General features: G+C 42.6%; 1 protein-coding gene across 2 annotated transcripts in view; it reads right to left on the bottom strand.

Moving 5' to 3' along the window:
* The window catches only part of LOC126469741 (caspase activity and apoptosis inhibitor 1-like), a 212,904-nt gene that overhangs the window by 54,406 nt on the left and 134,086 nt on the right, over positions 1–24,412 (bottom strand). For both annotated transcript variants that reach the window (XM_050096951.1, XM_050096950.1), the window contains 2 exons: positions 17,116–17,178; positions 2,924–2,957 (listed from right to left, as the gene is read on the bottom strand). In XM_050096951.1, the coding sequence (XP_049952908.1) occupies positions 2,924–2,957; positions 17,116–17,178 (97 nt within the window). The remainder of the gene's footprint in view (positions 1–2,923; positions 2,958–17,115; positions 17,179–24,412) is intronic.

The following is a 24,412-nucleotide window of genomic DNA, read 5'->3' as shown; positions in this document are numbered from 1 at the left end:
TGTAATAGACCAAGATGCAAGACCTGCCCCATACATCCTCCCACCACCACCTATTCCAGTCTGGTCACAGTCATCATCTATCCCATCAAAGGCAGGGCTACCTGTGAAACCAGTCATGTGATCTACAAGCTAAGCTGCAACCACTGTGTTGCATTCTATATGGGCATGACAACCAACATGCTCTGTCCGCATGAATGGCCACTGACAAACTATGGCCAAGAAACAAGTGGACCACCCAGTTGCTGAACACACTGCCAAACATGACATACTTCATTTCAATGACTGCTTCACAGCCTATGCCATATGGATCCTCCCCACCAACACCAGCTTTTCTGAACTGCACAGGTGGGAACTTTACTTGCAATATATCCTACGTTCCTGTAATCCTCCTGGCCTCAACCTTTGTTAGTTATTGTCCTCTCCATCCAGCCCCTTCTCTGTTCCCAGTCCAGCTCTACACAGCCCTCATTCCATCATCACAATCAGTCTTTTTACTTCTCTCCTTTTTCCCTATCTAACCCCCCCCCCCCCCCCCCCCAACCTCACTGCTGCACTCCATCCAACCTCCTGACTGCACATAGCTGCCCTACCCTCTCTCCACCTTGTCCCTGCACTCTACCCAACTGCATGTCACAGTCCGCCACCACTACCCCACTATCCCTCCCCCGCTCCAGCCTCCTCCTTATCTCCAGTCGCCACTCCCATTACACACCGATGCTGCTGCTCGCAGTGTGGCCTCAGTTGCCTGAGACTCCAGTCATGTGTATGAGTTGCATTTGCGTGAGTGTGTATGTGTGCATCTGTTGTCTAATTCTGACAAAGGCCTTACTGGCCTAAAGCTATATTTGTGACAGTCTTTTTTATTGTGCCTATCTGCAACTCAGCATCTATGCTATATGGTGAGTAGCAACTTTCCTTTTCATAACACTGTTACTTCTCATTGAAGTAGCTCTTCAACTGGCCTCACAAGGGCTGAGTGCATCCCACTTGCCAACTGCACTCAGCAGACCCAGATGGTCACCCATCCAAGTGTAAGCCAAGCCTAAAAGTGCTTAACTTTGGTGATCGGACAGGAACCTGTGTTACCACTGCACCAAGGCCATTGACAAATTGTATGGGTTATATTACACGATAATGTAACTGATATTAAACTTAGGTTTAGGGTAAGCCTGAGTCCTGCTCTAATACACCACAATTTACTACATAGATGGAACCTTGCAATTTTCCTATCACTTTTCCCACCTTAAATTTCTCTGCACAAAATTTACACCTTGCCTACCAATTCTGACAACATTCCAGAAGACTAAAATGGAAAAATCTATGGAACATAAACTCAATGAGTCCTGAACTGAGTGGCTATCATAGGTTGATAAAACACTACACATGTATTTTCTGATTATGATGGCACGGCAGAAACTCAAGTCCCTGGAGGTCGCATAATGACTGATGTGTAGTGCAAACACATTTCCTTACCAATTATTTCTATTAGGAGCAGATGAAAAGAAGAAACACAAGCATATTACTCAAAAATACCTACATTGAATGAGGAAATGCTATTTTCTTTAATATTGCCTCAATGGTATCAGTGTCAGTCTTTACTGGACAACACATATAAAAGAGAGTTATGGAGACAATCCCAGATCCCACGAATCATCATTTCCTATGTTTCTGCTCCCTTGCCCTGCTCTGAATGGGGGCTGAGCAAGTTACAAGCTTCTGGGTGAACAGCCTCTTTGTCAGCATACTGATATACTGCTTCTTAATTCAGCTTCAGAAGAAAGAATGCACAATTTTAAGAGCTTAAGAAATGATCTTTAGTACAGGGTTATTACAAATGATTGAAGCGATTTCACAGCTCTACAGTAACTTTATTATTTGAGATATTTTCACAATGCTATGCACACACATACAAAAACTCAAAAAGTATTTTTAGTCATTCACAAATGTTTGATATGTGCCCCTTTAGTGATTCGGCAGACATCAAGCCGATAATCAAGTTCCTCCCACACTCGGCGCAGCATGTCCCCACATCAATGAGTTCGAAAGCATCGTTGATGCTAGCTCGCAGTTCTGGCACGTTTCTTGGTAGAGGAGGTTTAAACACTGAATCTTTCACATAACCCCACAGAAAGAAATCGCATGGGGTTAAGTTGGGAGAGTGTGGAGGCCATGACATGAATTGCTGATCATGATCTCCACCACGACCGATCCATCGGTTTTCCAATCTCCTGTTTAAGAAATGCCGAACATCATGATGGAAGTGCGGTGGAGCACCATCCTGTTGAAAGATAAAGTCGGCGCTGTCGGTCTCCAGTTGTGGCATGAGCCACGCATGAAACTTGCCCGCACGCGTTCAACCGTTTCTTCGCTCACTGCAGGCCGACCCATTGATTTCCCCTTACAGCGGCATCCAGAAGCTTTAAACTGTGCATACCATCGCCGAATGGAGTTAGCAGTTGGTGGATCTTTGTTAAACTTCGTCCTGAAGTGTCGTTGCACTGTTATGACTGACTGATGTGAGTGGATTTCAAGCACGACATACGCTTTCTCGGCTCCTGTCGCCATTTTGTCTCACTGCGCTCTCGAGCACTCTGGCAGCAGAAACCTGAAGTGCGGCTTCAGCCGGACAAAACTTTATGAGTTTTTCTACGTATCTGTAGTGTGTCGTGACCATATGCCAATGAATGGAGCTACAGTGAATTTATGAAATCGCTTCAATCATTTGTAATAGCCCTGTACTTAGTATGTCTAACAGTTACACCAAGTCGTTTGTTCCATCTTGTGAAGTACAATTTTAATATCTATTGTTGTTCACACTCAGTTTCTTCTTACAACATTCTTATAGAAGAAAAGGGGGAAAAAAAGCTGTTTAATTTTGGGGATATTCAATATTTAATTTCCCTTTAGTGTTATCATTACTTACTCCAATCCACAAACTGTTCTCGGTTCATGGCTGCCTGTGAGGAAAAAGAAAGAAAGAGACATGGTATTCATTTCAAATGTTTTTCCATCACTATACAAAAAAATATTGTAGTAATTGAATGAAAGCACAAAACTCACTTAGCATGATTAAGAGAAACACTCATTCAGCAACCTACAGTTAAGCAAATGGTTCATAAAACTCCTATAAAAGTCTGAACAGCACCATGAAAATAGTTAACGGTAAGAACATGGCACTCACGCATATATGGTAGACAAAACACATTGTTCAAGTTTTCTTACATGGATTGCTTTCAGTTATTGGAGAAATTTTATTCAATAGGCACAAAATAAAACTAGAAAATTGTAAAGATGGTCTCTCAAAGTTATTAAACTTTTTGGTCATATGCCCCACAGATACCAAGGATGTGGCAATAACTTCAGAACAAAATGGCTGTACACATTAACTTTTTTATAGTGAAGTTAAAGGATATTTTTATAATTTCTACATACAATATAATTATGATACATGGCACTCCACATAATAAACTGTGGACCAAACAACATGCCTGTAAGTCTTATCACCTAATAAAAAACATTTCAGCAATGAAACTGTTCTGATAAATACATAGTTTCTAAAATCACATAAAATGGACAGCATAACACAAAAGCACAAATGACTTATCTTTTCTAACAAAGGAACTTCATACAAACAGTAATGACCCACAATGATTGAAGTATGTATATGGTCAGCTGAAGAATGCAGCAAGAATAAGGTCCTGACATACTTTCCCTGTATCATACATTTCCCTCTCGACTGTTCAAAAGATCACACAGTACTCTCATCTTATGAAAAAATAGAAATATGAAAGGTGCATATAAGTTACTAAATGGCAAATTCAAACTGAGAAAGAGAAGTAACAGTATGAAAGAAGAAGGGGAAACTACTTACCAACTGCAAATACTGGAACAGTCAACTTAAGAACCAACAGAACAAGTAACAAGTGTTTAGTTTTTGGAACTGTTGTTCAGCCTGATGAATAATTATTTCATCTTTGGAGGCCATACTTATGAACGATATAGGGTACATCCAAGACAATGAAGATCTCTGTGTCCCTGTTGCTAATCCCTGCATGGGTCACAGATTAAGGCCTGTGTTTATCAGTTTCTGATATGGTCCAGAACTAGATGAAACCTTTGCTATCATAAATGGATGAAACATTTGCTATATCAACTAATGTTGAGTCAGGAAAATCAAGTCAGGAAAATCAAGATACCCCCTGATTCTAAACAGTACCATAACTGATTATCTGGAGTATAAAGTGATATTTCTTCAGGATTTTTTAATATTAATGTTTTGTTAAGTCTTGGGGGAGGGGTGGGGTGTGGCGGGGAGCGGCAGTGATGTATCTTCACTCAGGACATACACAATTTCAGACAGTGCACATCCATACATTTCACAGGCTCGTTTGAATGGGCCACCTCAGTCAGCCACCCTGGCGCACTCTAGTCATCCGCCAAAGAGCAGCATTATTTAAGCGATCGCTAACGAGAGCTAGACCTTTTCTTTACGCTGTATGACTGTCGTCCAGTCAAAGTTTTCAGTGCTATGCACAATCTGTATCTTATGTGTTGCTCTATAAAGTACTATGTTCTGTACATCATGTTTGTTCTTGCTATAGCAGGGGGCACCTGTGCACTACTGTTCACACACAGCACAAGAATACAACAATAGACTGATTCAGTCATTGTCATTCCTTCCATATTCAGAATGTTCTCACTGTGAAGTACACACCTTATCTCATGAATAATTCCACTTACAGCAAGTACCCATTTGGGTACACATCCAACCCCATGAATAATATCACTTACTTCAAGAATCCATTTGAATATGCACACAAATATATTTCTGTGATTAACTTGGTTCAATCCAATCTCAGACATTCCACAAACACAGGAGAGGGATAATTCTTCTATAACACATTATTCTACCCGACTGTTATATATTAACAGTTCCAATGCTGCCTGCCTAACCTGCCATTCAGTGCACAATGTAAAGCTGAATACTTCTATTTAGTGTAACATAGTCCTATAATGTTATTTCTTGTATTATTTCTTTGGTCAGTCCTTGAGAAGAACAGCTGTTTAAAACTTGTAGGAAACAGTACACAGAATTTCCATTGGTTTTACACTGTACTTTTTCCTCGGGTGAAGTACTCTGATGAAAAATTGCAACATTAGTTTCATCCCAACTAACGTTTCTTTTTATGTGTCTATTTCCTACTATTTTATTACAATCAATATTGTTCTGCACTAGTCCATTTCATAATAACAATGCTCTATGCATAAACACAAAACTTCCAGAAAAACGGCACTAAGTAAATACAGTTTTATACACACTGCCTGACCGAAAAAACAGGAGCTCCCACAAGGAGAGGAGGAGCCAAAATGAAACTTCACAGGCTGAGAGGGTATGTGATGTGACTGGAATGATTACAAAATTGAATCCAATTCACAAATAACTTGGCATTATGAGCCTACTTACCAGTATGACATTGCACCCCCTTTGATGAATGACGAGGGATGATACACAATTTTTGCAGGGAATCCATTACTTGCTATCAGATGGCAGGTGGAGATGTGGAGGTGTTATCATGTGCTTCGTGCACAATTATGATGAGTCTCCCTTGTGGTGGTCAGATGTGGTAGATCAGAACTTTGACAACAAGTGTGAGTGCCCTCATGTTCCCATTCAATCTAACATCAGGCTATCACACCTGAATGCCCCACAAATCTGGATATTGCACAATTTGACTAACTGGCAAAATGGAGACCCACAATGAGACCCCTTTCAAACTCTGTCAGGTACTTATAATGCTGCCTCACATGAGTGCATGGCATATCTGTGTTCTTCACAGGGCTTACTCAACATACTGTTCTCCCCCCTTATACACCTCACCAGACTTGGTAACAACACTAAACATAAAGAATACTAATGTACTCTGGTGGCCATTCAACCTGTCCTAGAGAACTGCAACTATAAGCATTTACATATCCACCAGTGGTGTGTATGTACAAAGTGACAATGACATCTTACTATGTTTTCTAAATGTATCACTGTTTTTGTCAAGCAGTGTAGATTGCTCAACAAATAAATGAATTTATTTCCAGTATTAAGACAACACATTTACACTGAGAAAACTGTGGCTGGGTTAAGTCACAACATGCACCAATGGTAGCTTCTACAACATATGCCATGACTCTGATTAGAAAAGATTATGGATCTCCTCACATGAGGACAGAAGAAGTGGCATTTTGTGATTTACAAGCACATCTTTTGTCCTGCAGCCCAAACCCTCCATGAAAAATCCAGTGACTTTCAGTTTTTTATGTGAGAATGTGTAGGGCACTTTTGGTGAGTTATGTTGAGCAAACACAGCTCTCAAAACACCACAAGGCTCAATATCTTAATCTCTGAGGTAAGCAGATGATGAATCTCACAGTATGCTGTGCACATTAAAATTTAATTGTTGCAGACATAAGCACAGGTGGCAGTCTTCCCTGTGCACATTAATGTTCCATCTTTAGCAGTAAGAATCTTTCCTACCTTTTCATTTTGTTATGGAAATTGACAGTTACAGTGTGGCACTATCTGACAGAATTTCTTTGGCTGTTGTATTCCACAGGGTATACTGTATATCATTAATTATAGATGATTGGCTAGTTTAGTACATAAAACACTGAAACACTGTTTATCCTCCTTTTAGTAACATGCTGAGATGAAGTACTAGATAGCACAAAGTTTTACATAGTGGCCACAGGTGTTGTCAACCCCCCCCCCCCCCCCCCCCGCCCCCTCCCCCCCTGGATGTGGTCACGGGCATAGAACTGTTATATCTTTGCATTTGCATTTACAGCTGCACATACTGATGACTGTCCTGAAATGAGGGACATCCTACCCAAGATCCTTCCCACCCCTCCTAAGATGGTGTTCCATTGCCCACCCAACCTCCACAACATTGTAGTCCATCCTACCCTACTCCCAATCTCAGCCCCTTGCCACAGGGATCATATCCCTGTGGAAGAACCAGGTGAGAGATCTGCCCCCTGTCAAAGGCTTGTTCTATTCCATCATAGGCTGAGCCACCTGTGAAAGCAGCCATGTCATATACCAGGTCTGCTGCAATCATTGCACAGCTTTTTATATTGGTATGACTACCAACCACCTATTGACATCAACATTGACATCTACATCTAGATCTACTTCTACATCCATGCCCTGCAAGAGGGTGCCTTGTACCAGTACTAGTCATTTCCTTTTCTGTTCCAATCACAAATAGTGCAAGGGAAAAATGACTGTCTCTAAGCCTCTGTATGAGACATAATCTCTCTAACCTTATATTCATGGTCCTTATGCAAAATCTACGTTAACGGGAGTTTGAAGGGCAGGTATACAAACAAATCTGCAGCACAGCCGTGGGCAATCACATGACACCCTCCTAGGCCAACCTGTTTATGGGCTATCTAGAGGAAATCTTCCTAGCCTCACAAAACCCCAGACACCTGGTATGGTTCAGGTTCAGGTTAACAGATGATATCTTCATGATCTGGACTCAGTAGCAAGACACCCTATCCTCAATCCTTCACAACCTCAAAACTTTACTTCTCATTTACTTCACCTGATCCTCCTCAACCCAGTGTGCAATGTTTCTGGACACTGATGGGTTCATCCACACCTCTGACTACATTAAACCCACGAACCAACAACAGTAGTTGCATTCTGATAGCTGCCATCCCTTCCACACCAAAAAATCCCTGTCATACAGCCTGGGCACCCAGAGACAGCATATTTGCATTGACAAGAACTCCCTCACTAAGTATGCTCAAGGTCTCACAAAGGCCTTCATAGCAGGCACTGTGCCCCAAACATAAGACTGTAAACAGGTTACCTGTGTTATATACCCACACACCCCCAATCCCGCCATCACCTCCAATAACCAGCTACAAAGGAGCGTCCCCTCCATCACCCAGTACCACACTGTACAGGACCAACTGAAACACATACTTCATCTGGACTTTATCTATCATCATGCCCTGAAATAAACATCCTACCAAAGATCCTTCCCATCCCTCCTAAAGTGTTGTTCCATCACCCATCCAACCTCCACAACAAACTAGTCCATCTCTATGCCACTCCCAATCCCAGTCCTTTGCCACAGGGATCATATGGCAGACCCAGGTGCAAGATCTAGCCAACATACCTACGCAGCACTTCTTATTCCAGTCCTGTTACAAGCTCATCCTGCCCATCACAGGCTGGGCCACCTGTGAATGCAGCAGTGTTATATATCAGCTCTGCTGCAATCATTGCATACCTTTTTAGATTGTTATGACTACCAACCAGCTGTCTACCGGAATCAATGGCTACTGCCAAACTGTGGCAAATAGCAGTACAGCTCACCCTGTGGCTCAACATACAGCTTAACATAACATCCTTGATTTTAATGGCTGCTTCATAGCCTAGGCCATCTGGCTCCTCCCTTCCACTGCAAGCTTTTCTGAACTGCACTTAGTGTGTAAACGTCTTTTCGTTGTGCCTGTCTAACTCAACATGTCATCTTTATGGTGAGTAGCGCTCTATCCTTCTCTTACACTTACACTTACACACACACACACACACACACACACACACACACACACACATTGTCAAATTTTTTTACTATACACATGTGGTTCTAAAACTTAGCAGGCCTTTTGCATTTTTAATCAAAGGATATGCCTGATCAATATTTTCTTTTTCAATTTTTACTTCTCCAAACAGACAGGGCTTTCCCTACTCCAAATATGATGATTACCAGAAGAATTAACAAGAACTCATAGAGATTAACAGCTGGCCGCGGTGGTCTAGCGGTTCCAGGCGCTCAGTCCGGAACCGCGCGACTGCTGCGGTCGCAGGTTCGAATCCTGCCTCGGGCATGGATGTGTGTGGTGTCCTTAGGTTAGTTAGGTTTAAGTAGTTCTAAGTTCTAGGGGACTGATGACCACAGATGTTAAGTCCCATAGTGCTCAGAGCCATTTGAAGAGATGAACATGACACCCTTACTTCATGGGCAGTCTGTCTGTACTTTCCATACAGTGTGTAATCTTCATATGACAACATGGTATGACACTGGCATTTGAAACACACTATTGGATTCAGCACAGCAGATAGCAGGAGACAGGTAAAGCCTGTTTTAATGAATTTTGGAATACCAGGGTGGTGAATGCCAACCCAAATTCTGTCTTCTGAAGCTCCAGTATGTCACTTTTCTGTTATATTAATGACATCAACTCTCTTCTGTTCTTACTTTTCAGGTCTCCTATTACCTGGTAGTCTCCCACATATTTCGTAATTAAGTGTGTTGGGCAAGTCTGTCAGAACTGGGGCCTCTCTAAGAAATTTTGCATTTAAATGCAACATGGAATGATTTCGGAGGAAAGATTTGGGGGGGGGGGGGGGGGCATCTTTTGAAGTATTGCGCTAATCATTAATTTTTCACTAATTTTAGTGATCCTGCATCATCCTGCAAGGCTGACTTTCTCTCCCCTTTTTTTAAAGAGTTATTAGGACTCATGAATGCCCTACAAGGAGCTAGGAAAAAAAGTAATCTCAGTGAGGGGCCCATGAGCATAAGCACATCTAATACAACCATAGGGCTGCAAGTGCTCAAACACTTACCCACTATGAAGTGTTTCGCCTCTGTGCCCATTCATATCGCACTGTTCACCTCAACTTAAGGTTACAGTTTTATTTGCTAGATATATTCAACCAACCACACGTTAGGTCATGATTTCCATTCTTCTAAATACACAATGTTCCATCACAGTGTCTAGTGGTGGTCACTGAAGCACACGAAGATCTTAATGACATGGAGGACTCGTGTTACCCAAACCAAAACCCAGCCATTAAATGTTGAGTTCCCAGAAGTGCTCAACATTTAATATGACACAGAGGTCAGGTGGAAGCTGCAGATGCAGGGAGCAATATCTTCCATAAGTATTATTGTCCATGACAGCAGGGACTCAGATATCGCTCTCAACACTCCTCAAAACTCAGATCTCTATCATTCACGTGTACTTAATGCACACCAGTTTCTTCTACATCTAAGTGTTCTTCCACTAATGTACACCACACTCAGATATTAATAAGCACCAGTTTACTGTTTCCCTATTCCAAACGCAGATTTTACCACTGACTTAAGACTTGGCTGCAAAACTGAAACAGGAGTACAGTGGGGTATAGCACATTCTACCAGTGCATGTTCTCTAAAGGGCTCTATGGTTGCTGAACTTTGATGTTTATTTGCCTAATTTACCAGATATTATAATCTCCAAAAGAATTATACCACCTTTGCTCACTTCTGTAGTCCTGTGAATAGCTTGGTTGGTTGGTTAGTTTAAAAGAGGGGAGAAGGGACCAAACTAGGAGGTCAATGGTCCCTTGTTCCTAATAAAACAGTGCTGCAAGTGTGAAAATAAAACAGACAAGACAAATAACAAAAAATGGAAAGAAAGGAAAAACCACAAGAACGAAAGAAAGGCAATGAACACTAAAAGGAACAAAGGAGGAGAAGAAAACAACAGAGGCGCAAGAAACAAGAGAGTAAAACAAGAAAGCAGATTACAGTAGCTTGCCGACCACAAGAATAAAAAAGGAAAAGCCAGCCACTCCGCAACACATTAAAACCTCCACCCTAAAAGCACTAGGGTGGAGGACACAGAAAGACAAAGGACATGCACTAAAACTTACATCAAATGATAAAACCCACCCTCATGAATAAAACGTAGAACTAAATCAACCATTGTAGCGTTGTCAGATAAAAGTAGAGGCAACAAGTCCAATAACCTATGCTTTCGTTGCTGGGCAGTCAAGGGGGACAGTGCACCAGAATATGGACCACTGTCAAACGGGCGCCACACCGACACTGAGGTGGGTCTTCACAGCACAAGAGGTAACTGTGGGTCACCCAAGCATAGCCAATGCGAAGCCGGCAGAGGACAACTGATTTTCTGCAAGAGGCCTACATGGAAAACTTCTACACATTCGTAGTCTCCTTAATGACACGCAGTTTGTTGTGTGTACTGTAATGCCATTCTATCTCCCAAAGCTGAAAAAACCTGCGGCATATGTCAGAACGCAGGTCAGGTTCAGAGATGACCATCTCCAGAGGTGGTTTCCGTGTAGCCTGTTTGGCCAGCCTGTCTGAAAGTTCGTTGAAAGGGATGCCGACATGTCCTGGGGTCCACACAAACACCACTGAATGACGGGACCGGTCCAGGGCATGGATGGACTCCTGGATGGATGGCGAGGGTAGCACTGATTGATAGCTAGTAGGCTGCTCAAGGAGACAGTACACAGAAGAAACGATTCCTTGGAGCATGAACGGATATCCAGAAGTGCATGAGATATGGCCACCAGCTCTGCAGTGAATACACTGCAGCCATCGGCCAAGGAATGCTGTTCAATATGGCGTCTGTGGACAAAGGCATAGCCAACATTATCATCAGCCATTGAGCCATTGAGCCACCAGTGTAAAAAAACTTCAGAGCCCCGGAACACTTCAAGAATCAAAGGAAGTGACAGTGGAGGGCTCCAATGTTAACAGAGTCCTTAGGGCCACGTAAAAAGTTACAGGCGAAGCTTCAGTCTACAGCTACACCATGGAGGTGTACGTGAATTGACCTTGAGGAGAGGTGGTACAGTCAAGGACTCCAGTTCAGACAGAAGCAATCGCACGTGAACCACAATTGTTAGCGCTGACCTGGGCCAACTATACGGGAGGTGAACTGCCGAGGTTGGGAAAAGAAGACTGTAATTAGGATGCTCAGGAGAGCTATTAATGTGTGCAACATAACTGGCGAGCAGTTGTGCATGTCTGATCTTCAATAGACGGACTCCAGCCTCCACCAGTACGCTTGTCACCGGACTCATCCTAAAAGCTCCTGTCGCTAGTCTTAACTGCGCAATGGTGCGATGGGTCAAGCAAACGCAATGCTGAAGGCGCCGCTGAACCATAAATAACACACCCACAGTCAAGGCGGGATTGAACGAGTGCTCTGTAGAGCTGCAGCAGCATGGAGCGATCTGCACCCCAGGTGGTGTTGCTAAGGCAGCGGAGGGTATTGAGGTGCTGCCAACACTTCCATTTAAACTGACGGAGATGTGGAAGCCAAGTCAAACTAGCATCGAAAACCAAACCTAAGAATTGATAGGTCTCAACTATACTGAGTCGATCATCATTAAGGTAAAGTGCTGGTTCCCGATGAGCAGCACGGCATTGACAGAAATGCATGACACACATCTTCATGGCAGAAAACTGGAAGCCATGGGCTACAGCCCATGACTGCACCATGCGGATGGTTCCCTGTAGGCGACACTCAGCAACACCAGTACTGGAGTAGCCATATGAAATGCAGAAGTCATCTGCATACAGCTGCTGATAGACCATTAACGGTCACTAAAAATAGAGAGACACTCAATAGAGAGCCCTGTTAGACCCCATTCTCCTAGATATGGGAGGAAGTATGGGAGGCACCAACTTGGACACAGAAAGTACGGAGTGATAGGAAATTTTGGATAAAAATCGGGAGTGGGCTCCGGAGACCCCACTCATACATTGTGGCAAGGATATGATGTCACCGGGTCACGTCGTATGCCACCATGTGTTGGCATCTGGAAAAGGCAGTTCAGATGGCAGACTTGAGGGACACAATATTATCAGTGGTAGAGCAACCCTGACAGAAGCCGCCCTGGCATGGAGCCAGTAGGCCACCTGACTCCAGGACGCAACCCAACCGCCAACACACCATACATTCCACCAGCTTAAAAAGAACATTGGCGAGGCTGAGAGGCCGATAGCTATCCGCATGAAGTGGGTTTTCACCAGGTTTGAGCACTCGAATAATGGTGCTCTCCTGCCATTGCAATGGAAAGACTCCATCACACCACATCTGGTTGAAGATGACGAGATGTCACTTGTAGTCAGATGAGAGGTGTTTAATCATCTGACTGTGGATCCCATCTGACCCAGGAGCCATGTCAGGGCAATGTGCAAGGGCACTGAGGAGCTCCCACTCCATACATGGGTCGTTATCAGATTCACTGTGGCGTGTAGTGAAAGAGAGGACTTTCCCTTCCTGCCACCGTTTGAGAGTGCGAAAGGCTGGGGGTAATTCTCCAATGCAGAGGCTCCAGCATAGTGCTCGGCAATCACGTTTGCGTTGGTAGATAACACACCATTTATGGTAACACTGGGAACACACGTTGGGGTCTGCTACCCTAAAATGTGTTCCATCTTTGCCCAGACTTGGGAAGCTGACATGAGGCACTCGATGGTGGAGACTTATCTCTCCCAACACTCCTGCTGCCATCGTTTGCTAAGTTGCTGAATGCGGGCACGGAGCCGTTTAAAGGCTATGAGGTGCTCCAGGGAAGGGTGTCAGTTATGCCGCTGTAGAGCTTGCCTACACTCCTTAATTGCCTCAGAGACTTCCGTCAACCACCGAGGGACTGCCTTATGCCAGGGGCACCCTGAAGAGCGAGGGATCACATTTTCCGCCACAGAAACAATTTTTGTAATTACGTGCTCAACCACCACATCGATGATCCCGTGTGGGGGAGATGCAACAGTGACAGCAGAGGTGAGAGTTTCCCAGTCCACCTTGTTTAAAGCTCATCAGGGCAGGCATCTGTGGGCATGACACCAGGGCAGTGAGAGGAAGATGAGGAAGTGGTCACTACCACACAGGTCATCATGTTACCCTCCGCCACACACCGTCAGGTGGCTTGCGGAGTATGGATGTAGATGTAGATGTAGATGTAGATGTGCTCTCTGGTGGATAGATGGGAGAAGTCCTGGGCTGCAAATTGATAAACCAATGGCCGAGTAACTACAATGAGCCAAACTGAAATATGTGGCGGCCCTAGTATTTAAGAGGCAGAGGTCGAACTGAGACAGTAAAGTTTCTACATCACTGCCTTGGAGAGTAAAAACTGGTACCACCACACAAGGGGTTATGGGTGTTAAAATCTCCCAAAAGTAGGAAAGGGTTAGGGAGTTGGTCAATATCTGCAGCTAATACATTCAAGGGTACTGACCCATCTGGAAGAAGAATACATTTCAGAAAGTTATTTCCTGCGTCATACTTACCCTGACAGCCACAGCATCAAGAGGGGTTTGAAGGAGCACAGTGTCACTACATACTGAGTTTAGGACATAAAAGCAAACTCCACCTGACAATCAATTATAGTCGCTACAGTTCCTGTAATATCCCTTATAGCCACAGAGGGCAGGGGTCCGCATTGCCAGGAACCAGGTTTCCTGGAGGGCAATGAAGATAGCAGGTGTAAAGCTTAACAGTTGCTGTAGCTCAGTCAGGGGGTGGAAAAAATTGCGGCAATTCCACTGGAGAATGACATCGTGAGACTGGGAAGACATGGAACGTTCCCTGAGGCAGTTTACACCTCAAGGTCACCTGCTGCTACCGACTTTTTGCCTGAGCAGTCTATATCCATTGTGTCTGAGGGTCTGGCGAGATCTAGGTCCTCAGCAGACGCCAGAATCTCCACCCCATCCTCTGACACAGAGCTTGTTGGTAGCGGTGGTATGGGTGCCACCGCAATTTCCTTGGTCTTAGAGGCCTTCTTTTTGGATTTCTTTCGTTGTTCCTTGGGTTTCCCTGGCTGGGAGGATTTCACTGGCTCAGACTCCGGGACTGAGGATGAACGTGAAGCCCTCCAACCAGCAGCTTATGAGCTCTTCAGCCACTGGTGGGTGTCATCTTTCCCACTAGCAGAAACCTGGGAAGGGAGTGACCCAAGAGACCCCTTCCTAGTGAGAGAAGCTGAAGAAGACTTATACTTCTGTGGCTTAGAAGTGGGGATGGACATCCCCGATGGTTGGGGGTAGGTGTTGCTCCCTAAGCTTGTGGTGTGGGAGCAACAGGGAGGGAAGTGGCCCCCACCATCAAGGGGGCAGGTGTAGTCTTCCGGCTCTGAGAGGTGACTGGGGATAGCGGAGCTGATGGTGCCAGAACTGTTGTAGCGGTGGCATAAGACAATGTCATACATACAGGATGCAGGCGTTCAAATTTTGTCGTAGCCTCAATGTAGGTCAGTTGGTCCAGGGTCTTGTACTTCACGATTTTCCTTTCCTTCAGGAGAATCCTGCAGTCTGGCGAGCAAGGCGAATGGCGCTCTCCGCAGCTGACAGAGATGGGAGGCGAAGCACATGGAGTATTAGGATGTGATGGGCGTCCGCAATCGCGACATGTGACGCTGGAAGTACAGCAGGAAGACACATGGCCGAACTTCCAGCACTTAAAGCACTGCATCGGGGGGAGAGATATAGGGCTTCACATTACAGTGGTAGACCATCACCTTGACCTCCTTGGGCAACCTATCCCCCTCGAAGGTGAAGATGAAGGCACCGGTGGCAACCTGATTATCCCTCGGACCCTGGTGGACATGTCGGACAAACTGTACACCTCACCGTTCTAAATTGGAGCGCAGCTCATCATCAGACTGCAAAAGATGGTCCCTGTGAAATATGATACAATGAACCATATTTAAGCTCTTATGGGGCATGATGGTTACAGAAACATCCGCCAGCTTTTCACAAGCGAGCAACGTCCGTGACTGGGCAGATAATATTGTTTTGATCAAGACTGACCCAGATCTCATTTCGGACAATCCCTCCACCTCCCAAAACTTGTCCTCTAAATGCTGAACAAAGAACTGAGGCTTCATCGTCGTGAAAGATTTCCCATCAGCTCTCAAACATACAAGGTACCAGGGCGAATAAGATCCGCTGCCACCCCTAGCCTGATGTTCTTCCTATGGTGTGTCCATGGAGGGGAATGATTTGGGGTCACACTTCTGTGCACTGAATTGAGCTCATGAACGCTTAGAGACAGCTGGTGTTTCACCACCAACATGAGATGATGGACTACGCTTCAGCACGCATCATCCGCCCTGATGCCACCCACTCCGACCAGGGGCCCTCCCCATGGGTGCCACCCAGCCACAGCAAAGGCCACCAGGCAGGATAGCCATTGCCGGGAGTCCCAATGCCCCAGGGGGATGGGAACCTACTCCTTGGCATACGTGGGGAGTTAATGGCAGCAGAGTGATCCCTGTGTGGTCAGGGGGCACAACCAACATGGCACATGGCAGCCCCACCACAACGGACTGGCTAGCGTGCTGGGTATCAGGTGTAACCAAGCAAACAAGTCCATTATCATCGTCAGTGTAGAAAACGATACTACACAGTTGATGGAAAAATACGCACCCAGGAGGGTGACCTCGAACAACAGTTGGAGAATGAACAGAAGTGCAGATCCACGTCAATGAAGGATGCGATAGGTCTCAGCACATGATGGACACGGTGCACCATGTAAGATGCCTTTCCCCAATTGGCTCGCTCTTCAGGAACATTTTGAAAAATGGAGGTCAACCTCTACAGGGGGACTCTTTTGACAGGCACGAATACCTCGGGCCTATTCTTACCCCCTGACCCGCAAGGGGCTATTGTGAATATTCCAAGCAACTAACCCTGGTAACTGGATGTATTGTTTCAGGGACACTTAACAGAACTTAAATTGATGAAGAACCTTACTGTATTAACATGTGGAGAGAAAGTGAGAAATACCTTAACTTTTAGGCAGAGTGTTGCTGTGCAGTTTTGAGAAGCACCTTTGATAAGTTTCCATGGAACAATGTTTAAAGGAAATGCAAAATAGAAACCACAGTAAAGAAATAAAGTTTGTTTCTAACATGATGGCTCTTTAATTTAGATAGCTGGAGTTTTTGTCTTAATTATGTACTCTCTTGTAATACATTCCGCTTACTATGTACTGTCACCAAAAAACGATTAAGTGAAAACTGCTGTATACTAACAGATGACAACAGTGCACCAATCACTTATAAGAAAATCATTGTATATTATGTCTGTCTCCTTTGTGACTACAGCTTCTGCTTTTAAGCAAAATCCAAACTCAAAGTCAGATTTATCAGAGATGTACACCAACTACAGACAGACTCTGAAAACAGGTATGTTTTAGCAATATGTACCAGTTACAATCTTCCCAAAGCAGTTAAATATTTTTTTAACAAATATTTTCATTCACCTATGAAAATATACAGAATATATAACTTACCGATTTCCGTACTGCTTGTGGTTTTCTCATCCTCCGAACTTGATGATTCATCCCAATTATTACCTGGAAGAAATCACACCCATTTATTCAGTTACTACAGATGATAGCTACCACTGAATATGTGTAGGACTACCGTCAAACTTTCCAGAACAAATATCAAGAATCAAAAAACTTTGTAAATGAATCAAGAAAACAATTCAGTTAAAAAATACATTTTCAGCATAAACTGGAATCCACAGAATCAAAGATCAAATTGTGAAACAAAAACTGCTTACATGATGCACAAACTTGTAAATCCTAACAAGTAGTGCATTCAGTGTATAACAATAGCTGTCAGATTAACTGGAATTCAAATTCAAATCATATCTGCTCAACAACTCCATCTACTCCAAAGAAGAGTTACTCAATGTGCAACACTATTGTGTGTGTTTCATTCATATTCAGCCTGACAAAAAAAAGTGAAGCACCAACAGAGGGAGGAAGAAATAGAACCAAACATCACAGGTTGAGAGGGTATATAATGTTATTTCAGTGATTACAAAATTGAGTCAAAATTTAAACAGAACTTGACAGCATGAGCCCACTTATCAGTATGATGTTGCAACCGCCTCTGCGGTTGAATTCTAGTGTGCAGAAAAAGAAACCGTTGTGAAAATCCATGAACATTTGTGTGCAGTGTATGATGATGCTGCAGTTCATAGGAGTACAGTTGGGTGTTGGGTAAAGAAAGTTACAGCCTCAGGAAATGCTGAAACAGAGCTCCTTGATCAGCCATGCTCAGATCATCCTGTCACAGACAATGCTCCAGACATACTGAATCGTGCGGATGCCATTATTCATGCCAACTGGCCCATCAAAACTCGACAATTGGCTCTACAGTTGTCGGTCAGCATTGGAAGTGCATCTGGAATGATCAAGACACTCAGATATTCAGAGATGTGCTAATGAAGGGTTCCATGAATGCTCACAGTGGACCACAAGATTCAAAGAAAAGCCACTTGATCTGAATTATTGGAGTGTTTTGAGATCAACAGAGAGACCTTTCTGTCACTGATCATTACAGGGGACATGCAGTGAAAACAAGGCTACACCTACAGGGCAAGAGCTTTTATCAGCAGGGAATACATGCTCTTCCACAACGTTGGTGTACGGCCATAGAACATGATGGAGACTATGTAGAAAAAGAGGACAGGGACAAGACATACTGATGTATGAGAGAAAAATGTGGGCCATTACTTATTGAACAACTTTCTTATTACGGTTTCTTCTAGTTCCATTCACATCTGGAGAATGGGAAAAATGTTTGCTTATATGTATCTGTGTGTGCCGTCATTAGTTTAATCTTGGTTTCACTGTCTTTACGGGAGTGAGATATAATGGGTTGCTGTATATTTCTAGATTCCACACGTGCTCTGCTGGTTCTTGAAACTGCAGGTAGGCTCTCATGGGATAGTTGGCATCCATCTTCAAGCCTTTGCCACTTCTGGCTTTACAGTGTACCTTTGATTCTGTCCCCTGGGTCTAAGAAACCTCTGACCATTTGTGTTTTTTGGTATGGGTCCCATATACACTTGAGCAGTATTCTAAGGTGATTTTCACAATTGTTTCCTGAGCAATCTCCTTTCTAGACTAACTGCATTTTCTCAGTATCCTACCAACAAACCGAAGCCTGGCACCTGCTTCCTCCACAACTGAACCCATATGAAAATTCCATTTCATATTTCTTCAAGTTGTATGGGTTGACCGATTCCCATTGTGACTCAGTGATATTTTACTAACAGGATATTACATTTTTGCATTTAGTGAAGTGCAAAAGTTTACATTCCTGAACTTTTAAAGCAAGTTGTTCATCTATGCACCACTTTGAAATCTTCTCAATATATGACTGCATACCATATTTGTGCAAATTTTCTCAGACAGTACTTCTTTACAGATAACCACATCAGCAACAAAAAGTCTGAGGTTACTATTAATATTTTCTGCCAGGTCATTAACATACAACATTAACAGCAAGGGTTCCAACATACTTCTCTGGGGCATGCCTAAAGCTGCTTATACATCTATCAGTGCCCCAACTTTCTGTGCAATGAGAACTCAATAATACAGCCCTGGATCTGCAATTTTTAATTTTCTGCTTATTCTCCTAATTTGTTTACATACTGCAAGTACTGTAATAATTAACAAGTGATACAAGAAATAATGTTCTTATTCCCACTCAAGCAAAACAGTCTAAATGGCAATATGTAGCATGGCAAGAATTTTTGCTAAGGTCGGTGAGAGGCTGCTGTCAGGTGCAACAACCTGTGCGAGGCTCCTCATACACATGCACAGATTTAGTACATGTGGTGTAGCTACAATATGCACACAGTAGAAATGTTCGAGGCTGTATTTTGATATTTCTCGTGTGCAAGGGGGAAACACAGGTGGGTAGGGGATGGGGGCTGAAGAACCTGAACAAATGAGATTAAAAGCATGGTGGATTAAGACAACTGTGGAACTACCACATCTAATTCTCCTCAATAATTAACTATTACCTACCATATCTTTAAACATGTCACTGCAAACATGGCATATCGCTGGGACACTGGGAACTATCACATGCAATCAACTGGAAAAACTCAACCAGAATGGCTCTAAACCAGTAGCAGTAGCAGCCATAACCATTGCTGATAAGCCATAGCAAGTTAGACTACACAATTTAAAAGAATTACGCTGTTAGCTACTGTAATTACAACAAAGAAAGGATAGCAATTTAAAATTTTTTACTTATTCTGTATACACAGTATAGTGGAAAGTGTTGTGGTATAGACATAGACAGAGTACTGCAGGGACAAGCAAATTTGGGACATGGTATTCCAATTACTGCCCTGAAGTCATGGAGCTGATGACACAGCTGACCTGCAATGTGCCCCACACATTATGTCAGTTGGTGATGCATTCCTCCACCACCAGACAGCCAATCATCAGGGCATTATTTATACCCACTGATGAAGCCACAAGACAGATTCAATGTGGCGACCATAACTAGATGGCTGCTGTGCAGCTTTAAACTCCAGCATATGTTGGACAGCTGTCATCATCATCATCATCATCATCATCATCATCATCATCGCCCACCTTCATACTGCTACCTCCGCACGGCCACAGCTGGCTGTGCTAAGCACAGTTGCGTTGGCCTGTAACAAGAATACTGCACTAGCTTAAACTGGTGCTACTAAGCACTGTGTAAGCATACTGCCTCCCACAATGTGCATGACCTTCAGGCATGTCCACCACTGGCACACTGACATGAAGATGCCATGGATTGATTCCAGGCAGTGTTACCAGACAAGAGTGTGCACCTGTATCTCCCCTATAGCTTGTTGCAACAATAGAGTTTTTAAGCAGCCCACTGCACCCACAATACCCAGATGGGAGAGGCAAATGTTATCCTGACAAACAAGAAGAATGGCTCCTCTAGTGCCCACACCCCAGGTCTCTACAAGTGGTGTCAGAAACAAGATTGGAGGGAGTGTTACCATCATTGTCAATACTGTCAAGAGTAAGTAGCAGCATGTATGTTCTATAACTACTCATGAGTTCCTTGTATATGTTGTTTCTGGATTTGTGTCCATCCTCTTCCCTCTGTCCTCTAGAAATACCATACTTAAATCTGGAATAGATATGGTTGTGGTACCGGCCTGCATTGACACCCATGTAGACTACACCAGGTACTAAAAAGGTTGTTTCAGCATGGGTCGATACCTGGTACCTCAGAACCACTTGTGCTATTGATCTATAAGTGTTAAAATTTCATGTACTCCATGTGCACTGTTGCAACAATGGATCTTGAGTGAATTTGAAACGTCTAAAAGGGTGTACTAACTTTTTCTTTCCAACAGTGTATTTTGGGTTAGTCGAACATCTACCCTGTCCTCTGGAATTTTATCATCTTCCCAACTTTCATTTAACCTTATCTGATTGCAGCTTTCAGGACCCTCATTACACTGGACACTCAGATTATTAAGTTTTCAAAGTAAAGGTAAACCCTCATTTTCCAAATATCAGCTGTCAGATGTGTCATACCTTTCTAGCAACTGTATACTTACTTTCACTTCTTGCAGAGGATTCCTCAAGTAGTATTTCTGCAGTTCGAAACTGTGTATCGCTATTGCTTGTGTTAGTACCACTACTTTATTAATAGTTCTTCAAACTAGCATTTCTATCTGTCTTTCGTATGTTTAAGTCCCATTAATAGTTTCCAGTTTCTAATTGTACTAATCTTTTTTTTCCATTTATGCAGCTTTTACATGCTCAGAAAGATGCCCTTGTGTCTGTCTGTCTTGCCATTTCCTATTTTATTCAAAACTTCCCACTGATCAAGGTAGTGCAGTGGTAAGACACTGCTCTTGCATTTTGAAGGATAGCTGTTCAACTCCACGAGCAGCCATCCAAATTTTCATTTTCCATGGTTTTCCTAAATTGCTTAAGCTGAATGCCATGATGGTTCCTTTGAAAAGGACACAGCCAATTTCCTTCTCCTATCCAAGCTTGAGAACTGTCCCTAATGACATTATCGAGAGAACACTAAACTCTAATCATCTCTCCTTTTCAAAATTTCCTTAACTGAAATTGCATTTTCTTTTTATGGCAGAGAAACAAGCTTTATGGTTTTGGGTTAAGGAGGATTTGTTTTTATTATCGGGATTTTGTAGGAATTTCATTCTTATTATCTTTCCATTAACAGAAGCTTCAGCACATTCCTCATCAAACCATGTACATGTATACCTGCTTTGAGGTATTTTCTGTCGTACCTCCTAAGCATGTCAGTCCTGTTCAATTGTAGTATTTGGTTGGCTATTTGCAGAGGAACTTGTGCTACTTTTATTTATCTAATCTTTTATGAATTTCTGAGATATTACAAGATTTTGGAGCACAATATAAATCTAGTTGCAGGAGTATTGCTTGCAACTCAGCATTATATGGTCAAAATGCTTGTATTTGTAGCACCGAACAGGGTTAGATACATGAGACCCAACCCTAGGTCAAAGAAACTCTTAGATTAGCTTATATTTAGTTTTCATTCCACAGACCCAAAAAATGAGATGATTCTTATGTGTGAGGAACATGTCAGAAAGTTTAACATAAAAACATAAAACATTTGAATATAATACTTACCACCCAGATCATTTGTCAGGAGATTGTCAAAATACGTGAATACAATGCTCTAAACTGGAATAGCTAATATTTACAGAATTACATGCTGTCAGAATGAATCATTGTTATGCACGATTAATAAATTTATCATAAATCAATACCTAATCTTGACTGTTGTGACCAAGTGATGTCAAGACTGAAGTCTAACAGACAGTTTTACTTAAGCTGGTTTAACAGTCTCTGTTAAGATATTCATCTACGGAATAGGAGGAGTTGCCTATCAAAAAGTCTTTCAAACACTGTTTAAACCATGCTTTATCTGAAACCAAGTTTTTCATTCTTGCTGGCAATTTATTGAGAATCTGTGTTCCTGAATATTGGTCCCCTTTTTGGACCAAGGTAAGTGATTTTAGGTCTTTATGTAGATTGTTTTTATTCCCAGTATTGATCCTATGTATTGAGCTATTGGTTGGAAATAAAGATATGTTACTTGCAACAAATTTCACAAAGGAATAAATATATTGAGAAGCAGTGGTTAGAATACAAAGTTCCTTGAACAGGTTTCTACATGATGTTCTTGAATTTACACCACAAACAATTCTTATCACATTCTTTTGCACCCTAAAAACTTTTGCTCAGTTTGATGAGTTACCCCAGAATATTATCCCGTATGACACAATAGACTGAAAGTAAGCAAAGTATGAAAGTTGTTTTTATATTTGTATCTCCTATATCTGAAATCATTCTCACTGCAAATACAGACTTGTTTACTGACTTGTTTAGGTGCTTAAGCAATTCTGTGGTATGCACTTCCCAACTGAATTTATTATTGAGTTGTAATCCCAGAAATTTAACACTGTCAACCTCTTTGAACTACATATCTTCATATGTTATACACATGCTGAAAGGCAATCTCTTCCAGGTTCTGAATGGCAAATAGTGGGTTTTCTCAAAGTTTCACGACAGTGAATTAGCTTTGAACCATTTATTAATGTCAATAAAAATTTGATTCGCAACTATATCTAAATCTGTACTTGACTTGCTACTTATTGCAATGTTTGTCATCAGCAAACAAAACAAATTTAGCATCTGGCAATGTAACAGACGAGAGGTCACTAATGTACACAAGATAAAGCAATGGACCCAAGATGGAACCTTGAGGAACACCATATGTAATTAATTCCCAATCAGATGAAGACACTGCTTATGGCACACGTATTTCACAACACCACCCTTCTTTCCTGTTAGATAGATAAGACTCAAACCACTTCACAGCATTGCCAGTGACACCATAATATTCTAATTTACTTAAGAGACTGTTGTAGTTCACACAGTCAAAGGCTTTTGACAGGTCACAGAAAATGCCAGTAGCCTCTAATTTATAATCTAATGAATTAAGCACATTCTCACTGTATGTGTGAATAGCTTTCTCCATATCAGAGCCCTTAAGAAATCCAAATTGTGACTTGGACAATATATTATTTGCAGTCAGATGCTTAAGGAGACGCTTGAACACGACCTTTTCAAATCTTTTTGACAAAGCCAGCAAAAGTTAAATTGTTCAATAGTTTGATGGTATCTCTTTATCCCCCCTGTAAAGAGGCTTAGCTTTAGCATATTTTAGCCAGTCTGGAAATGTTCCACTGATAAGAAGAGATTGAGTACACAAATAACTTAAATTAGAACTCAACTTGCATTAGCACTCTTTGATTAACTTCGTTGGTATGTTATCATACCCACTGAAATACTTAGATTTTAATGATTTTATGATGGCTGCTACTTCTTTGAAGACGTGTCATTTCCATTTTACTGACATTATTTTTGAAGACTGGTCTGCCATTGTGTGTTCGGGCAACACTGAAGAATTGAAGGTCACAAAGACGGTGGCTGTCTTCTCAGTTTCTCCATTATTCCTGTGTGTGCTTTGCTCCATATTCCCTATCCCTTGTGATACCCATTCTTCTTTCTTCGGCTCTGTTACACCCACATCCATAATGTCGCAATATGTGGCCGTACCCTTGCTGGAGTTAAGGGTGTTATGTAACTCAACAATTATGCTTTAGTCATCTAGTTTCTGTGACTTCCTAAGTCCTTCCACTTGCTTTGCCCTGTCAGTCCCTACCAGCAAAGAACCATTGCTTGATAGATTTGAAGGTACCAA

This window comes from Schistocerca serialis, chromosome 3 (assembly GCF_023864345.2).
Source record: "Schistocerca serialis cubense isolate TAMUIC-IGC-003099 chromosome 3, iqSchSeri2.2, whole genome shotgun sequence".
Classification (NCBI taxonomy): domain Eukaryota; kingdom Metazoa; phylum Arthropoda; class Insecta; order Orthoptera; family Acrididae; genus Schistocerca; species Schistocerca serialis.
This window is presented reverse-complemented; position numbering and strand designations above follow the sequence as displayed.